This window comes from Micropterus dolomieu, linkage group LG13 (genome assembly GCF_021292245.1).
Source record: "Micropterus dolomieu isolate WLL.071019.BEF.003 ecotype Adirondacks linkage group LG13, ASM2129224v1, whole genome shotgun sequence".
Classification (NCBI taxonomy): Eukaryota; Metazoa; Chordata; class Actinopteri; order Centrarchiformes; family Centrarchidae; genus Micropterus; species Micropterus dolomieu.
In genome coordinates this window covers 10,374,452-10,393,364 of record NC_060162.1, presented here as the reverse complement: position 1 = coordinate 10,393,364, position 18,913 = coordinate 10,374,452, and the positions used below count along the sequence as shown (strand labels likewise).

General features: G+C 39.1%; 2 protein-coding genes across 10 annotated transcripts in view; one reads left to right on the top strand and one right to left on the bottom strand.

Annotated features, from left to right (window-relative positions):
• The first annotated feature begins 23 nt into the window (after nt 1-23).
• Nucleotides 24-10,342, top strand: klhl8 (kelch-like family member 8). 9 transcript variants are annotated; one of them, XM_046067173.1, is made up of 16 exons: nt 54-111; nt 1,323-1,492; nt 1,623-1,630; nt 1,930-2,125; nt 2,470-2,725; nt 3,125-3,344; nt 3,540-3,601; nt 4,263-4,428; nt 4,661-4,981; nt 5,228-5,414; nt 5,698-5,841; nt 6,319-6,430; nt 6,715-6,883; nt 6,971-7,130; nt 7,560-7,761; nt 8,477-10,342. In XM_046067173.1, the coding sequence occupies exons 6-16, from the start codon at nt 3,147-3,149 to the stop codon at nt 8,598-8,600; spliced, it is 1,845 nt and encodes a 614-aa protein (XP_045923129.1). In that variant the 5' UTR covers nt 54-111; nt 1,323-1,492; nt 1,623-1,630; nt 1,930-2,125; nt 2,470-2,725; nt 3,125-3,146; the 3' UTR covers nt 8,601-10,342. The 9 variants fall into 9 exon arrangements, with proteins under 9 accessions (XP_045923127.1, XP_045923131.1, XP_045923129.1 ...); XM_046067178.1 differs by lacking the exon at nt 2,470-2,725 and having other exon boundaries at nt 4,661-4,810; XM_046067170.1 differs by lacking the exon at nt 2,470-2,725.
• A 5,107-nt stretch (nt 10,343-15,449) lies between these two features.
• LOC123981536 (AF4/FMR2 family member 1-like) overlaps nt 15,450-18,913 on the bottom strand; it is a 31,107-nt gene continuing 27,643 nt past the window's right edge. Inside the window, 1 exon segment of the mRNA XM_046066418.1 lies at nt 15,450-18,017. Coding sequence (XP_045922374.1) covers nt 17,893-18,017 — 125 coding nt within the window. The 3' untranslated portion in view covers nt 15,450-17,892.

Genomic DNA, 18,913 nt, shown 5'->3' with positions numbered 1-18,913 from the left:
TAATGCGTAAAAACTACAATACCCATGAAGCGCCTGGAATCACAACAAACGTGCTAATACCAAACATTCCTCTCAATGAAGCCGGCATCTTAATTCCTGTTGCGACATGAGGTATCTAAATTTAATATTGTTGACATAACACAACAATTACCTAATGTTTTACAGGGATGTATGCCATTCTGCGTTTAGTATTTTCGCTAAATTCCTGGTTAAATCTGTTCCGTTCCCTGTCAGCTAACATTAGCTCTCGCACGGATGCTAGTCTGCCTGGTAGTTACTGTTACTAGCAACCAAGCTAACCATTAAGCAAGTAAATTACGCTAGATAGCTTCATCATCTTCTTTAGAGCAGTGTCGTTTTGTTTAGCTGGTTTAACGTGGTGTAACGTTAGAAATACGATGTTAAAATGGATTGCGGCAACATTAACTAAAGTTTCCATAACGTTGCGTTAACGTTATCCCCATGATAACCCGAGCTCATGTTCATAAACTCTTGACGTGTGTTTGATGTTGACGATTGTATTTCGGCTTTTCTTATCTGTCATGCCCGATATTATGTGCTAACGTAGCTGTGATAAATAAGAGTATGTTTTGGTGTCGTACCCAAATATTAGAGACACATAAAATATAAGTTCAGGTAACATCTGCAGCTGCCAACTGTCGTTTACATCAAACAGCTTGGTAGCAGTAGAGCTGGTGTCTTATCTCAAATATTTGCATCCCTCATATCCCCTCTTTGTGTTATGTTGTCTAGGAGTTACCTGTTAAAGCCTCCAAAAAAGTACTTTAATTCAATTTATATTTGGTACATAATAGAGCTACAAGGGCTAGTTTGGTAAAGGAGGACCAAAGATTAGACTTGTGCAATACACTAATGTTACTTTTTAGACAGCAAGCCTGATGGTATAGTGGTATGCTGGTTGCTTTTGTGAGACTCCTTTTGTATGGTGGACATAGATGCATAGAAACAATATGTATGAATTTAGCAAGCGGTTGCTGTCTGCACAAATTGTTTTTCAGTTTGTACTGGGTGGAGTGGAGTAGTTGTGCAATACATCTCTGTCGTTAAATTATTGACTAACGCACTCCTCATAAATAATACAACATGGTGATGCTATAATCTTTAGGCCATGAAAGCGTTCCAGCGGATCCTGAATCTGTCTTTGAATTAAGTGGATATTACAAAGTCCCTGCATGTGTTGAGTAACCAGACCATTTCCAAAGAGGAAGCCTATCCACGAGCCAATAAAAAGTAGAACAGAAGTCGAGAGAGCCTTTGATCATTAGTGCATGTGATGGGACTTGATGTTTCTGCTCTTATAGCTGAGAGGACTAGCGATGAGGGGGCGATACACTGAGTCTATTCAGTGACAGAGACATAGCTTAAAAGAGACTCTGCATCATCTGTAAGGTGTGGGTGGAGCTTTATCCTCTGGCTGTCTGCTTTCTCTCTGACATCAGCTGTGAAGATTTTTCATCAGATTCACCAATAGGTAGGAATTTTTATGGGTTTGATTGCACTGGTTTTTCTTCGTGGTGTGCCATGTTAGCTTGGAGTTATCTGCTTGTCCTGTTTTTCCTTTTTTCTTCCACATTTGGCTCCAATCTCTGCTGAACGAGTAGGCTAAAGGGTAAGTGACGCTGAAAAGGAGAGGAATAGTGATCAAAGTTGCTCAGCTGGCAGGCGATGTCCTCCAACACCAATTTCCCTTTTGTTTCCTCCATTCAAGTCAAGTTTTTCTTACATGCTACAGTCAATGGCAGTGATAATTTGACTTTATTATAGCTAATGATCGGCTCGTTCAGTTTATTCTAATATTTACTATTTGCAGCCTCTCCTCATAATGGTACTGGGTTAAACAGGGCTGCAACAATTTTTTTTATTGTCAGTACATCTTTTCTATCTGTCTATTTTTTCCCAAATCCTCAGTTATTTCTTTTTAGATGATGAAATGTCAGAGAATATTGAGAACTGCCAATCACAAGTTCACAAAATTGAAGACGTCGTGAAACCGAACAATATCCAATTAACAACCGAGAAAGGAGACGTGTCTTCACATATGAGATGTTCGGAACCAGGGAATGATTGAATGAATTTTGGCTTCTAAAACAAAAAGACTGAAATGGTGAGTCAACAATCTAAAATAATTGTTCCACCACTAGTTGCAAGAATTTTAGTTAAATATACAAGGCAAGTTTATTTGTATTGCGCATTTCAGCAACAAGGCTATTCAAAGTGCTTTACATAAAACATAAAAGTAACATAGGTAAATATAAAAAAGACATCTAAATACAATTACAAGAGTCAAATAGAAAATATAAACAGGTTAATTTACCCGGTAAACCTGTTTGTTCACCCATAATTCTAATGGGTTACATTACATAATCAGGCTTTTTAACTTCCGTTGTTGCTTTTTGGATTTCCCATCTTTGGTCAAACCTTGTAAGATATTTATTTCCTCTAATTCAGCATCGTCAACGTGAATCCAGATTCTTTGCGCTACAATCTTGGTAAAAACAGTCAAAACAGCGGAGAGAGCTTAATTCTACTCAGCCACCTGAAGGCAGTCAAAACAGTCGAGAAAAAACGTTCAGCCCACTTGGCTCTGCCCGGACACACTTCGACCCAGACAGCAGAGAACTATACTAGAGATTCTGCTCGGCCGTGTGAAGACTTGGTCTCAGTACTTATGAAGGAGAGAGGAGAAACCAACTGAGTTTCAGAAGCAAGTAATATTTGATTCTAGAAAAATCTTACCCCAAAAACAGGGCAGTAAATCTTACAGCACAGTGTAAAATATTAAGAAATAAAAAGTAAGTTACCAGTAGTTTAATATGAACAAAGTCTGTTGGTGACTGAGATCCTAAATACTTGACTGCATGTGTTCTTTTGAACATTTGACTTAATAGGATGAACATGTGTGTAACTTTCTACCGTATGATATGGCAGTAAATTAATATGGCACCAAATTTTCAATATGGAGATCATGCTGTGATATTTATTGTAATATTATTTTGTTCCATAATACCTACCCATATCTGCCGCTGTCTTTATATGGTTCCAGATGTATTCTTTAAGCAATTCTTCGTGCTTCAATGTAAAATTCCTCTAATCTGTCTTTTAGGTGTTGTTTCCTGTAGGCAGCTATGGCACCAGGGGATGTGGTGCCAGACCATGCCAAGCAGCTGAAGTCCAAGGAGAAGCGGCCTGGAAACAAGGCTTCAAAAGCAGACTGCGAGCCTGATGGGTCCTTTGTCTTCGAGGCTCATGAGGCTTGGAAGGACTTTCATAACTCCCTCAGGCATTTCTACGAAGTAGGAGAGCTCTGTGACGTCACGCTGAAGGTAGGTCACCCTGTCCAGACTCAAGTAACGAGATTTGACTAGATTTGATTGCCTCCACTGATCTTTTGTTGATGTTTTCAGTCATGTCCGGTTAATAAATAAATTAATAAGCAGTTAGCTTATTGATACTGTATGTAGGTGTGCTTTGTTGCCTGTTTTTTCAAACATGTATTTTGTGTTTGTCTCTTTTTGTAGGTTGGCAGTAGGTTGATACCATGCCACAAGCTAGTGCTGGCTTGTGTGATCCCTTACTTCAGGTACATTTGTTGTTTTATTTTTTGAGGAAGACCTATATAGCAATTTTTCAGTACAGCACCAACAGATAAGAGGGTTTTTTTCTTACTAGTGAGCACTTCATCTCTTAATGATTTAATCAATCACGTTAGTCTCTAGCTTGTTTTCTAAAAGCCAAATATAATATCCCAGATACACCTTTTGCTCTGACTAAACGTACAGAAATGAAGCAACAAAGAACTATCTGTAAACTGTCTTGAGCCTGAACACGAGGTTCCAATGTCATGAAAAAATCAAACACAGAATTTTGTCATTTCTGTTTAGATCATTTGTATGAAGATGCTTAGATAGATACATTACATACGATAGGCCTGCACGATAGTTGGGCATGATAGCACATGTTATTTTTGTTAAAAGAGAGAAGACAGTACTAGCACAAAATAACAAAATTTGCTTTAAAACATGTAATTTCAATGTCAACTAAAATATAGTGATTGACTGCCCTAATCAATTGTCAGTTGGGGTGGAAGTGTACTCTCTGGGCCTCCATACTTAATGAACAGAAACCAGTGGCGTAGTCCCTTAAGGACTCAAAGACAAAATTTATTTTATGTTTGCAGAACACAAAGCTTTGTGGAAGGTGTTACATCTTGTTCTTGTGTAAGTTGCTCTTTCTTCCCTCAGGGCCATGTTCCTGTCAGAGATGTCCGAGGCTAAGCAGGAACTGATAGAGATCAAGGACTTTGATGGTGATGCCATCCAGGACCTGGTGCATTTTGCCTACTCCTCCAAACTCACATTAACTGTGGACAATGTCCAGCCACTGCTTTATGCTGCCTGCATCCTTCAGGTAAAGACACACAAGTACAATCAGTCAACAAGTTGTGCAGGCGCTTTGTTCTCCTTAGTTTACATGAACTAAGTGGGTTCTGAATTTTCAGTTACATTTTAAGTGTAGTGATGCTCAAACTCTTATTTATCAATTTAAAATATCATGACAATTTTTACACAGAACAGAATGTAATTATGTAATGCATTGAGATAATCTGCAACATTGCCTTATTACTGCCTCAATCTGTTAGGTGGAGTTGGTGGCAAGAGCCTGCTGTGAGTACATGAAGGCCCACTTCCACCCCACCAACTGCCTGGCAGTTCGTACCTTTGCCGAGAGCCACAATCGTGTGGACCTGATGGATATGGCCGACCGCTATGCCTGCGAGCACTTCACCGAGGTAGTGGAGTGTGAGGACTTTACATGCGTGTCTCCCCAGCACTTACGCACATTATTGTCCTCCAGTGAGCTCAATATCCACTCAGAGACACAGGTGTACAATGCAGCAGTGAAATGGCTGAAAGCAAACCCACAGCACCACGAGGCCTGGCTGGACCAGATCATGTCTCAGGTTAGAGAGTGCATAGCTTCAATGAGAAGGGTCTATCTTCCTGAATTTAATATCTCCTAAAGTTTCATGACTGGAAGTAGCTTCAGTATGTGTTCTAGTGAAGTTAAGACTTTTATGACCTATTAGGCTGATTACCTGAAGGTTAAACTACATAACTGTGAGTGAAATTAGTGTCAGTGTTACACATATGTTCACAGCTTTATCACTTACACAACCACAACACAACGTGTATGGTCTCTCCTACAGGTGCGCCTCCCCCTGCTGCCTGTAGAGTTCCTGACTGGAACAGTAGCTAAGGATGAGATGATCAAAGGTAACCTGAGTTGTCGCGACCTGATGGACGAAGCCAGGAACTACCACCTGCACCTCAGCAACAAGGTGGTGCTGGACTTTGAGTACTCAGTCCGTACAATACCCAGGAAACACACTGCAGGTAGTACTTACTAGTGATTTTAGGGCATTTTTTACTAACATTCAGCATGTTTCCTCATCATGCTAAAAAATACACAGCTACATTCATGAAAACCAAATGACTTTCTAGGTTTTCATGTTTGTTACCTGCTTAGTCTCGTCTTCATAACATAAGCAAAGTCATAAAAATTGTAATAACTGCTTTGTCATGTAGATATATAGTTTCGTGTTTCATCTGTAGGCTTAAGTGTGACATGTGTTCTCTCACTGTGCTAACGTTTGGTTCTTTCCTGACACTTCTTCAGGGGTTTTGTTCTGTGTGGGTGGCCGTGGGGGTTCTGGTGACCCATTTCGCAGTATCGAGTGCTACTCCATCACTAAGAACAGCTGGTTCTTTGGTCCTGAAATGAACAGCAGACGGCGTCACGTGGGTGTAATATCTGTAGGAGGTAAGAAGGGTTATATATATAATAACACTATAGACAGTAAAAGATGGGGTGTGGAAAGATGAGCATTTGTGTTTAGAAGAGCTCAGGGAAACGTTATATATTATACAGTCAGTAGTCAGTTTATTAGGTAGGCCTAGCTAAAACGAATGTAGTCTAATACAACAGTTCTGTAATAAATTTTGCTCTCATGAAGGTTATAATGTTCAGATTATTTGAAACTGTTTTAGAGACGAATTGGTTCAACTGACCCATGTAGATTATGTGGATTGTGGTGTTAATCTGTTTTGCATTATACAGCTTTTTTCTAATATTTGAATTTTGAATATAATTTAGAAAATGAAATATTTGGATCACAGATTCACTTAAAAAGTGAATACAGTATAATAGAGTATTGCAGCATAGCAAATGAAAACATGTGTATCTTTGTAAAAAAGTACTGCAGTCAACGTCATATCTGTTTGACGTTGCTTTCCTTAGGCAAGGTTTATGCTGTTGGGGGCCATGATGGTAACGAGCACTTGGGCAACATGGAGATGTTTGACCCCCTCACCAACAAGTGGATGATGAAAGCCTCTATGAACACCAAGAGGTACACAGACACACAGTTATTTGATTGATTTGTGTTTCTGTTGATGCTAAATTTTGATTTCCGTATTGCCTTAGAAATTTTTTTTTTGTTTCTAAGTTTAAGTATTGACTTAAAAATTGGTCCTCTTTTCAGCCCTTACATGCTCAGGAGCAGGCCAGATTGATACCTTAACATGCATTTCGTCTGGTGTACCTTTTACTATCTGCTGTATGCTTTTGCTATGCTTAAAGTATTGGGTAAACAGCAAAAATACTGCTTTGAACAAGGATGTATGTGTTTCTCAGGAGGGGTATAGCCTTGGCAGCGCTTGGTGGTCCTATCTATGCTATTGGAGGTCTGGATGACAACTCCTGCTTCAACGATGTGGAGCGTTACGACATCGAAAGTGACTGCTGGAGCGCTGTGGCACCGATGAACACGCCCAGAGGAGGAGTGGGATCCGTGGCATTGGGGGTAACACTGTGGAGGAAAGCCAATTGATTGTGACTGATATGTGATCTCTACTGTGGACTTCACTGCTCTATACCTTCTCCTTGCCAGAGTTTTGTGTACGCAGTGGGAGGGAACGATGGGGTGGCGTCGCTGTCTAGTGTGGAGCGGTTTAACCCACACCTCAACAAGTGGATAGAGGTCAGCGAGATGGGCCAGCGACGAGCTGGAAATGGAGTCAGCAAACTCAATGGCTGCCTCTATGTAGTGGGTGAGAGGAATAACTGAACAAAGAACACTTCAGATCTGATCACTTGAATATTGTTGATTTGAGTACAGAATTTTGTCTGCATTTGCATTTTCTTTTTATACACCCAGGTCACTTGCCTCCTACAATTTTATACACAAGTCAGTCACTCAGGGTTCATTAAAATGTCTTTTGTGGCATTTTGCCTTGTCAATAGCTGTGTAAGTGCTTAGTATGGATGCATGAAATCATTAATGTTGTCTGTTACATTAGTAACAGCATAATCCTACATAAAGCAAATGAGCGTTTGCAGTCATTACACCTAAGCGTGTTGTCTGCCAGGTTACATGCCAGTTTCATGTTTGTCCCTTGAGCTTTTTTCACAAAGGCACCTAAGAATCGTAGGAGGTACTTTCGTTTTTTGAATAAGTGTCTCTCTCGTCTTTCCTAAAGGCGGTTTTGATGACAACTCACCCCTGAGCTCTGTAGAGCGCTTTGACCCAAGAATGCACCGCTGGGAGTACGTGTCTGAGCTGACCACCCCACGTGGGGGAGTCGGGGTAGCCACTGTAATGGGAAGAGTGTTCGCGGTCGGGGGTCACAATGGGAATATCTACTTGAACACGGTGGAAGCTTTTGAGCCACGAATGAACAGGTGAGCAGGAGATGAATGAGGGCTGCGTGATGTGATGTGTTTCTAAGGTATTGAGGTGGGATTTGGGATGAGTTAATAAGGGACAAGGGATCTCTGTGTTTTGGTAATAATTTAAGAGCTGAGATTAACAACACCGTGCCTTCAATTCTTGTTAGATGATTTATATGAAAACACAAGCAAATTGAATAAACATTCCCCCGTTGGCAACTAGGGCTGAACAATAATCAAAATCTTTTTGAAATTGCGAATGGCCTACTGCAGTTTTCAAATCGCAGGAGGTTCAATATTTGTTAGGTGTGTAAAAAATACTATAAACTATTTTAAATTAAATATTGTCGTGCTGCAGAGATGTCCTAGCCTACACGTCATACTCTACAGACTTAAGAAAACATCTTTGTTTGGTACAGATCCCTGCAAAAGTTGCAGTGTCAGTCAAAATAATGGCGAATTATTTTCAGTATCATTAAGCCGTATTGGCAACACAACGCTCAATAAAGATTCTCAAATCTGGATGAAATGTAATGGCAGAAGTCTACATTTGAAGCTTGTGTGACTTATCTGCTGAAACAAGGCTCAACCTGTTACATACTTGAATAATTGCTCTAATTGAAATCATTTTTATTATGCAGTTACTTGCTCAAATTGTACTGTTTAGTACTTCTACCGCGTCCTCCTTCTCTTCCTATGTTTTGACTTGTATGTGTTTGCTGCTCAGATGGGAGCTGGTGGGTTCGGTGTCTCACTGCCGCGCCGGAGCCGGAGTGGCTGTCTGTTCGTCACACGTCAGCCAGATCAGGGACGTCGGCCAGGGCTCCAGCAACGTGGCCAACTGCATGTGACCGCCCGCCCAACCCCGGTTATTCCCAGGTGACTGACTGCCAGGTCTTGCCGTCAGACCTGATCACTGCACAAGCACACAGACAATGACTGAGTTATGAGTGAGTTATTTCGGCAGCCGTCAGCTACTGTCGCCACTGTATGAACGTCGGCTTGAAGCTGTTCAGTTTGCACACAGTGACTGAGGAATAGTAGGGAGATTTTACTGACTTGACGTGCATATCTGACAAATGAGGTCTTCTCTGACTAAGTGACACGTTCTCCTTGACTCCTGCTGGTGTTATTTGCAATCAGTGATGTAGTATTTTGTACTGTATTTTCTTCTGTTTGACTGCCTTGACATAGTTTGACTTTTGTTTTGTTTTTTAAGGGAAAATATTAGCCACGCCTTGTATTTAATACTAACATCTTGAGAATGAAAAGTGTGTTTGGGTTCATAACTACTAGGTTAGCTGTGCACATTATGAACGGGGACTGTATAGTGGGGCCTGTATGGAAAGCTTTTCAACGGGCTCTTCTTAAAGATGGTTTACTCGTCGTCTCTGCAGTTGTTTTCATTATCCACAGAGATGTGATCACACTGCATTCAACACCTTGTTTGCGGTGCAGTGTGTCCAAAAACATTATAATCAATTAATCTGAAATACGATGTTAAGATGTCAAATACATTTCCAAGATTCCTTCGATCTTATGCCAGGTTAAGTAGAAGTATCTGTTAGAGCAGTTAGACTTTTCAAAGGTGCTTTTCAACATCATTCAATCAGCAGTTCCAGCTGCAGTGAGCTGGATCGTATGCCAGCTTTTAGGAATTTGCCTGTAATTGTGTTTGAACAATCATTTATGGCCGACTGGGACAAATCAGCCATTGGTGAGGAGGTGACGGATCTGAAGAATTTAACTGCTGCAAGTGCCAAAAAAAAAACAAAAAGTGCACCAGCCGTTTTAGGAAGGTGTAGATGCAAATCTGGTTCAACCGCCTGCTGAATCCTGAGTCGCCACCTTTACCTCGACCTCAGAATTTAAGAGTCAAGGACTGATCAGAGCAATACAGGGCACCTCTCCAGTCCTCCTTCAGTTTTGCATTATTGTATAGAGATCTGTTCAACCTGACAGGGACAGATTTTTAAATTGGAGATTTGTGTTTGACGATAGCTGGTCTGTCAGAAATCCTAATCGGAGCTCTTTCGGATGTGTATGAGATGCAGCTGCGGTTTGGTCTCTGCAGATGGTCACGTTATATTTTAATATAAGGATATTTTGTATAATAAGATAGGTGTATCTTTGGTATTATTCTATCTAACCCATTGCTGTGCACTATTTTCCTAGAATAGATGTGAAGTATATTTTTGTCCTAAATGGAGAATTTCATGTTATTCCTGTTATAAGTTAACAGTCATACCTATTTCTGCCATGTGAAAGAACAATTTAATGATTTTGGACAACTGTTTTTCAGAATAGCCTGACAGAGTTAAAACAGAAATGTCATATATGGTTTATACTAGAAATAATGCATATTATTGCACATTATTTGTGTCCTGCCGGTATTAAATACTAGTGTATATTATCAACAATATATTATCAATATTGTTGCCCACTTTGTCAGCAAATGAGCCAGATACTGAGTCTTTTGTAAACTTTACTGTACTTTGTGTTGTTCCTCTTCTTGACTGCTTCCATCTTTTGCTTTTTGTTGTTTACATGGTATTTGTATAAATTGGTACAATAAAGTTATGTGTAATATGAATTGGTGGGATGTTTAATTTGTTTCTATAATACTGCAAAAACCTTCACATCAGACTGCTCTAAAGAGTTTGTAGGAGTTTCATGGTTTATTTACTTACCTGTCTGACACTCTTGTAATTGTATGTGTAACAGTATGTTTTTTTTACCTTCGCCAAATTGTATATTGTCAAATGTGTGTTTATCATTAGTAATTGTTATTTTAGGTTAAATTCTAATGTTTTTTCCCTCTTACTGTTTTTGATCATTTAAGTTTTATTCTGTAACAAACTACCATAGGTTATGTAAAAAATGAGTCAGGAGGTCATCTGCGTTTTACTGCTTTTAGTCTTTGGACCCTGGACCCCGATGCTGAAAAGAGATGAATTAAAGAGAAGCTGAATAGCTCAAGCACATCACCCGCACACACTGCCAGGCTGAACGTAAAGATATTAGGATGTGGACAAACACACGTTAAGAGGTGAAAAAAGAAAAGACAAAAGACAGAATTCTGCAGCTGCTCAGCTTTGCTGCTCTTCTTGCTTGCAGTAAGTCACTTTTTGATAAAATATTTGGTACGTGACACTTCTGATCCCTGACAGTGAATGTATGATTATGACCATGGGGAGGTCAAAGCATAAACCTGGGAGCACCAACCCAGGTTTTAATTTGGGAATCCTCAAAAATAAAGACACAAATTTATCAACTAGAAGAGCCATGTGATATGAGCTTTTATGAATTTTATGATATGATCTATTATGTGTTTTGAAGTGAGGCAGCTGTTAAGGACTTTGTACTGTATTTTTTAAAATATTAAAAGTGCAAGAAGCTCATGATGAGCAGACCAGTCATACCTATTTCTGCCAACAATTTCATGATTTTGAACAACTGTTTTTCAGAATAGCCTGAAAGAGTTAAAACAAAAATGTCATATGGTTTATACTAGAAATAATACATATTATTGCACATTATTTGTGTCCTGCCAGTATTACTAGTGAATATTCAACATTATCTTATCAATATTGTTGCCAACTTTGTCAGCATGAGCCAGATAATGCGTCTTTTGTAAACTTTACTGTACTTTGTGTTGTTCCTCTTCTTGACTGCTTCCATCTTTTGCTTTTTGTTGTACTATGTAGTACCCTGTAGTGTCTTTTAGTGTATTGTAAACACTAACTAGTGTCCATAGCACTACTTTCTGCTAGCAATCCTACAATGCAATGCTTGGCATTTTATACATGCGAAGGTTACAGTTGAGCAGCATTACATGATGCAAAATTGTATTGTGTATGAAATCTCAATTTCCTGTACACTAACCTATAAAGTAAATAACCGAGTCTGTTATATAGTGAGTAGTGAATGATCTTGGGATTTACCCAAGATTCCTTAAAACACTTCAAAGATAATATCATGTAGATTTGCCTTTTTGTGTATTGCAAAGTAAAATAACAAGCATGCCCATGCAGTAATGTCCATGTTTCTGACGAACAGGCATACATTAACAGCTTGGTATCGCTTTTTTTTTAAATTCTTTTACTTCTTTACAGTAAAATGTTTATTAATATGTAATACATTATAGTGAAATAAGTTTGTGTCATGTTGTACTGCTCTTCCAGGTGGGGACTGGCCACGTTTCTGCAGCATGGATTGGAATGAGGATGTTTGGCAAGGGGACAGTACATGTATGTTTATTTTTTTTTTTAGTGATTGGATGAATTGAAAGGGAGAATCTCCCCAAAAATTAGGTTTCGCAATACTTTTATAGTAGTGTACAGCTCAGTACACTCAGATTTTCTGTAAATTTGTTTTGCTGTTTTGTTTTGCTGTCATTGCTTAATCTGAGTTGCAGACTAACAAATTGGGGTAAGGATGTCGTTAGTATTTAGACAAACAGCACTCATATGGAAATTAGTACAATATAAAAACATTTTTCTGATTCAAATCAGAATCAGCTTTATTGCTAAGTAGGTTTATGCATATAAGGAACTTACTTTGGTGTTTTAGTGCATAATAAACAGAAAATATAAAAAGGTATTGAATGATATGTACAATATGGCAGTTTGTGCAGTGATGAGCAATGTTTACACAGAATGTACATTTAATAAAAACTTTCAGGATTTGATAAGAATCTCTAATTCAGTACCAGTAGAAAAACTCCAAAACGTTATCATGTAATGGCATCATCAATTCAAGCATTGAAAAAGAAAGTAAGTCTCTGTAGATGCTGGAGGACTTTCTCTTTATGTGCACATACAAGGTCGATGCCATGGTTTCTCTGTTTCACCTGCACAACAGTATTGAAATTCCATTCATCGGACCGTTATGGCCATATAGATCTGGTTATTTATTGTGTGTGTTTTCTGAACGGACACGCCTGGTGGTGATATTTTAAAAAACAAACTCTGGCTTGTTAAGGTTGATGGAACGATGCCAACTGTGGTCGGGCTGGAGCAGGTTACGTTTGTAAGAAGTTGCCCTGAGGTGTCCACACGCCTCCTCCACCCACACAGCCCTATTTATTAAAACATGCAGGTTAAATTGATAGATGTGTATAACATATGTTAGAAGACACATTTGGTCATAAATTCTTTTTCTAATTGTCAACAAATGCCATGAAAAGACCAAACCGACAATGAATTGATCCTGCTAACAAATATGGTCTGTGCGGCCGAAGCCAGAACCAGCTCATTCCCTCTGAGTCCAAAATGTGTGATTCTGTGACCCAAATGGCAAGTTAAGCGCCAGAGGCTTTGTTGACGATGTGAAGCAAGTGGAGTTTGGTTGGGTTTAGGCACCAAAAGTACTTGATTATGGTTAGGAAAACATTGTCGTTTGGGTGTAGTCACAGAATCTGATAGGCCACAGATTTTGTTGTTACACCTTGGACGCAGTCCAGACAGCCTACGAGCAGCAAGGAGGCATCCTGGCGAGTGTCGATGTGAGCTACGACCAGGCCTTCGTCGCTGGAGTGGTCCTTCAGGGCAAATATGAAGCCTGGATCAGACTCAGGCGCAAGGTGCTGTCACAGAGAGAACACCTGGTAGTTAACCTAAACTACCTACAAATTAAAAAGACATTAAAGCCACTGAAAACTTGGTTTAAAATCAAATTATAATTATAAATAAACTGTTTAACACTCAAAACCCAACAAGCCACCAACTGTCATTTATAGTGTCAATACTTTAATGTACTCTATTAGAAGTATAAGTCCAGCTCTCTCACTGCTCACCCCTCCCTTTAGGAGAAGCTACGGAGGACAACATACTTTGTCGGCTTTTGTGCTAAATAATGCGTGTGGTCCTCCATTTGTCCGAATTTCACTTCTCTTCTTACTTCTAATAAACCAGACAACTACTACGACCACTACTTTTTCGTACGTATTCAACGTAGAGATGAAACACGCTCTGTAAAGCAGTTTGTCTGTTAGGGGTAGGGCCTACTGTATAAACATAGCGACTTCCATCTAAGAGGACCCGCGGTGTCTAAGGTAATAAAACAAGGGAACTACTTTCTACCAAGGAATTTTTGTAGTGCTGCGAGTGCCACAATTTTTTTTTTATTTTCTGTAATTTGGGGTAATCTGGCCCTTGAACCACTGAACCCAAGCTTATATTTTCTTTTAACGCAGGAGGAGGGCTCCTACACGTGAATGGATGGCTGGACAGTTTTTTTCCCCCCCACACAGTGCTGACCAGGAGAGCCCAGCAACATCAAGGATGAGGGCCGCATGAGTATGCACGGTTAATGTGCATTCCACGGGACCTGGAACGACACAATATGTGACCAACCAAAACCCCACATCTGCAAGATCTCCTCAGGTATGTAACACACGCTGAAACGGACTTCTGCTTTTTCCTCCCCTTTATTTCTGATTGTTTTTCTCTAGTCTGTCTTTTAGACCCATAGTAAGGCATTACTAACAGAAAGATGAAAGACATGAGACCGAACAATGCAGAAGAGCTGAAGGCCGCTATTGAAGCATCCTGGTCTTCCATAACACCTCAGCAGTGCCACAGGCTGATAGCATCCATGCCACGCCGCATTGAGGCAGTAATTCATGCAAAAGGGGCCCAAACAAAGTACTGAGTACATATGCATGATTATACTTTTCAGAGGGCTGACATTTCTGTATTTAAAATCTTTTTCTTTTTTTTATTGATTTCATGTAATATTGTAATTTTCTAAGATTTTGAATTTGGGATTTTCATAAGCTGTACACAATAATCATCGAAATTATATCAAATAAAGGCTTGAAATCTCTCACTTTGCATGTAATGAGTCTATATAATATATTAGTTTCACCTTTTAAGTTGAATTACTGAAATAAATGAACTTTTGCACGATATGCTAATTTTTCGAGTTTCACCTGTATAGGAGAATGTGGAAAACAGCATTCCTATCAGTTTTTGCAGCATTTAGCTCAAAGCAGCACTGTCAGATAAATTTTATTGATTTACTGTGCCTAACTACAGCCTAACAGAGCTGCTAGCATGGCTAAAGACTCAAGTCTTACCATAACTCTAACTTATGACATGTTGGGACACTTCACCAACTGTTGCACATCAGTTTAAATGAAAAGTACATTTTAACACATCTGTGTTTGTACAGATGGAGGGGTGATAGCTGGCACCATCATTACACCCGTTGGGATTTTAGCCTTGAAAGCTGGATTGCTGTGCTATGTCTTCAGTGTCCGGGGGTATAAGCTGAGCGGCTTGAGCCTGCCAACAAGAACAGCCAGTCACATTGATGTGGTAAGCTATTTAGCCTGTTATGGTTGAGTGTGAACCATAGGTGTGAACACATGGTTACGTTTTTCTCAGTGTAAATACTAAGTTGTGTCATTGTTCTGTTGCAGCCTGCTTTCAGCAACCCCAACTTCACAGGAGAATCAGACTAATTTAGTCTCTATAGGATTCACATATTGTATATATTCTAATACACTCATAAAAATGAGATGTATTGCACTTACTTTTTTGAAATGCAACAGTTTGATACATGTCCAGAGTAATTCAGAAATGTTGTGTATGTAAATTAACTGTTCACATGTTATTTACCAACTTTTACCTCCAAATCTCAAATTGTGCAATTCTTGTTTTTCTGTGAGAAAAATAAGAGTAAATAACAAAACATAAATTTCCAGTGTTTATTCATCTTTGTACACTGCAACACAAATTCTTTACATATTTCACAAAATGAAAAAAAGCATCCTTCAAATTCCATTCAGTATTTTTCCAGTAAATAATTATTTGGACAGGAAGTGTAAACTTGTTGCAGAGTAATTCATAAACAAAGCACCAACAATCAAGGAAGATGGAAATAAAGCCACATGTTGGAAAAGACAAGAACACCAAAAAAAGAAAAAAAAGAAAAATACTGTTGCAGTTGCACTTTATGTATGTTGAATGCCAAAATGATCTTGTGTGCAGTGTAGACATCTGTGGTAAGAAACTCCAAGGACCATTTCAGAGCAGCCTGCTGATGATCCGTACATAAAAAAAAAAATCCCAAATGCCGTGGAACCAGTGTACTCGCTCCTTACTTAAAAAAATATCACTATCATTTGTGAGAAAATAAAGTCAGGAACACTTTGTGATCCTCATTTAGCCCTTTTATCATTTAATTGCATCCACACTCCAACTGAATTAACAAGCGAAACATTTCAAAGCCCAATTGTACGCATTTGACTGTGCTAATCCAAAGCAGTGTTTCTTTTCCTGCATCACTAGAAGAACGTGTGACACCTCACTAGAAAAAAATTGAGCCAACAAAGCTCATGCTTTATTGCTTTGAATCAAAGTTACAATAAACAAGAGTAAAGACCAGCACAGTCCTGCTGGTCTTGAGAACATGCTGCTCTTTTGTCCAATAACGCACTGAAATTAACTACAAATACTCAAAAAAGTGCATTTTTCAGTAAGCTATAGTTTGGCCATTTATTCTACTCCCACAGATTTAGTAAACATTTTGCAACTCAACATTTTGCTACTCAACAAAAGTGTGGGAAACAGAGAGGAAAGCAGCTTACTAGGGCAAAAACATAAGGGAGCACTACTGTAATTTCATGTGTGTTGAATGACTGTGGTAGTCACTATACTTGAAAGGTAACTCAAACTAATGGCCAATTTGAACCACTACATCCAACACAATACCAAAGGAAAGTCAGGGATGTAAAATGATCCCCCCCCCCCTTTTTTTTGTTCTTGCAAGTAGTTAACCAAGAAACTATCTATAATTAAGATTTTTACTTTACTTTGATTCTTGTATAATTTCCAGTAGGAGGGTACGAGTGCAATATGACAAGAATAATATCTACCCTGCTTTGGTCTGACAAACTAGCCACTACTTGTCAACATCACTTCTGCCACGACCACGAGCTGCAGCCACCAACCATCATACCAAAACCACGACATCAGAAACTTCCAATCATCATTCAGTACGACGCAGACAAGAGTCAAGATGCAAACCTGCGTCTGGCATGAGCATGAGTTCCACCGACGCTACGGTTACACCCGATACACGACGACGACTTCATTCAGCAAAGAATGCAGGTACGTCTCCCCTGAATCAATAAAACCTTTCCTACTTTGCATCTTTTTTACGGACAACACCTTTCTACATTCAACATGTATGGCACGTTTTTTTTTTTCCTATCTTATTTATGTATCTTTAAACACACTTTTTATTGAAGCAGAAACAGAAAACGTTTGTTAACCAGAGCTAACCAGAGCTGGGAACACTCATTTGAAAAACAGAAAATACAAAAGGCCAATGGCGGATTAGCTAAAATGATTTTACTGAATGCTGATTTAATACATTTTCCCCATATTTGACTTATCTTTGCTTCCTACATAGTCAAAATTAGACTGTGTCGTCAGTACAGATGTTATCATAAATTACTTCAGCCATGTGTGACACTGCACACCTGAATTCAGGTGATCCTGACTTGATTTGTGGGGAAAACACAATACGGAGTTTAAAAAATACAAAATCCCTGAATCCAAACTAAACCAATATTTCAGTCTGAAACAGGGAAACTGAATTTCTTTTTGAGAGAAATGAAACCATCAATTATGAAAAACTGTGTGGTGACCAGTCGTGACTTAATTGTCCTTTTGCAGATCAGGTCATCAATAATAGTAACATTATTAACAAAAGTCATGATATTAAATAAGATTTGTGTCAGTACGTGCACCACAACCAAATGATAAGGCTGCGGAAAATTATAATTATATAATATAATAATTAATAAAGGCCTGATTCGCAAATGATTCCATGACACCAGCTGAGGAACAGGAAGGTACAAAGCAGGTGCAAGACAAGAAATATGCGGATTACAGCAGATGTAACCCAAGTTCATAAAAGTGCCAGAGAGAAAGAGAGACACCAAAGTGGACACAAGAGAAAACAATGAATAACAAGTGCAATGATCAGCGTGGTATCTTGTGTCTACACTTTCTGATGAGATGAGTTCATGTCCATGTGAAGCAAAGAAAAAAAAAATAGACAACTGGCACAAGCCTGAGGGACAGTTCAGGTCAGTATCAGAGTTCAGGAACAACAGCTGGTTGCTGGTCACTTTACCTTTTGGCTGTCCAGCCTCAGCCAGTGGACACCCTGTCTCGTATAATGGACCATAGAGCTCATACTTGACGACAGGCTCAGTGGGCCCATTACTGTGTCCAGCTCTGTCAGCATAGCTGAAACAAGCAGAAATATTTAAAACATTAAACATCACTAAAGTCATTAACAGCACTGAAGCACTGATGACATTTTATCTATCTATAAAAGGAATGGCTTTTTGAATGCACTTGCAGGGTGACTGCAAGCTGATCTTATAGCCCAGTGCCACTGATGTGTGTAATGTGTCCTGTATTATGTGTTACTGAAATCTGTACCTAGCACTCGCATTATTAACAATCTCATCTAGTCTGGGTCAGAGGTGTAAAGTAACGAATCTCAATTACTCACATTACTGTAATTGAGTAGCTTTTTTGTGTTCTTGTACTTTTTGAAGTAGTTTTTTAAATCTGTAATTTTACATAAGTATGTTTTGTTTTTTTTAAGTATTGTACTTCCCTACATTTTCAAATCACATCCGTTACTGAGTAAAAAAAAAGTGCAAGGAAAAACCACTTTGGCTTCAAGTGCAAGAGAACAACTGCTTTATCATGAATCAGTGTAAGCTGTGAAAAAAGTGCTCTATTAAGTTCCTGCTAATGCAAACTGAACATTTCCTGCTGCTGCAGCTTCACATTAAAAGCATTTACTGGCGAACCACAAGATGACTTTTATTTTGAAGTAGTCACAGGAAATGCTATCTGCTTGTAAGTTGAGATTAGCAATGGTCGCTCTCATTCGTCAAAAATGCCTCTACACAAGACAACCGTCATTTTCAGCAGTTTCTTAGACAGCGGAGCAGTTTGAAATATGGCAGTGAGTAATGCAAGAATCAGAAGCAGCAGACAGTGAGCTGTTAAAGAGCTGCAGGCGACAGGCTGCACACCTTCAGCCAGGTAACCAACTCCTTTCACTTTCGCTGTTTGCAGACTCATGGTGTGTCAGATCATGACTGCTCATATAATTATGGAAAATA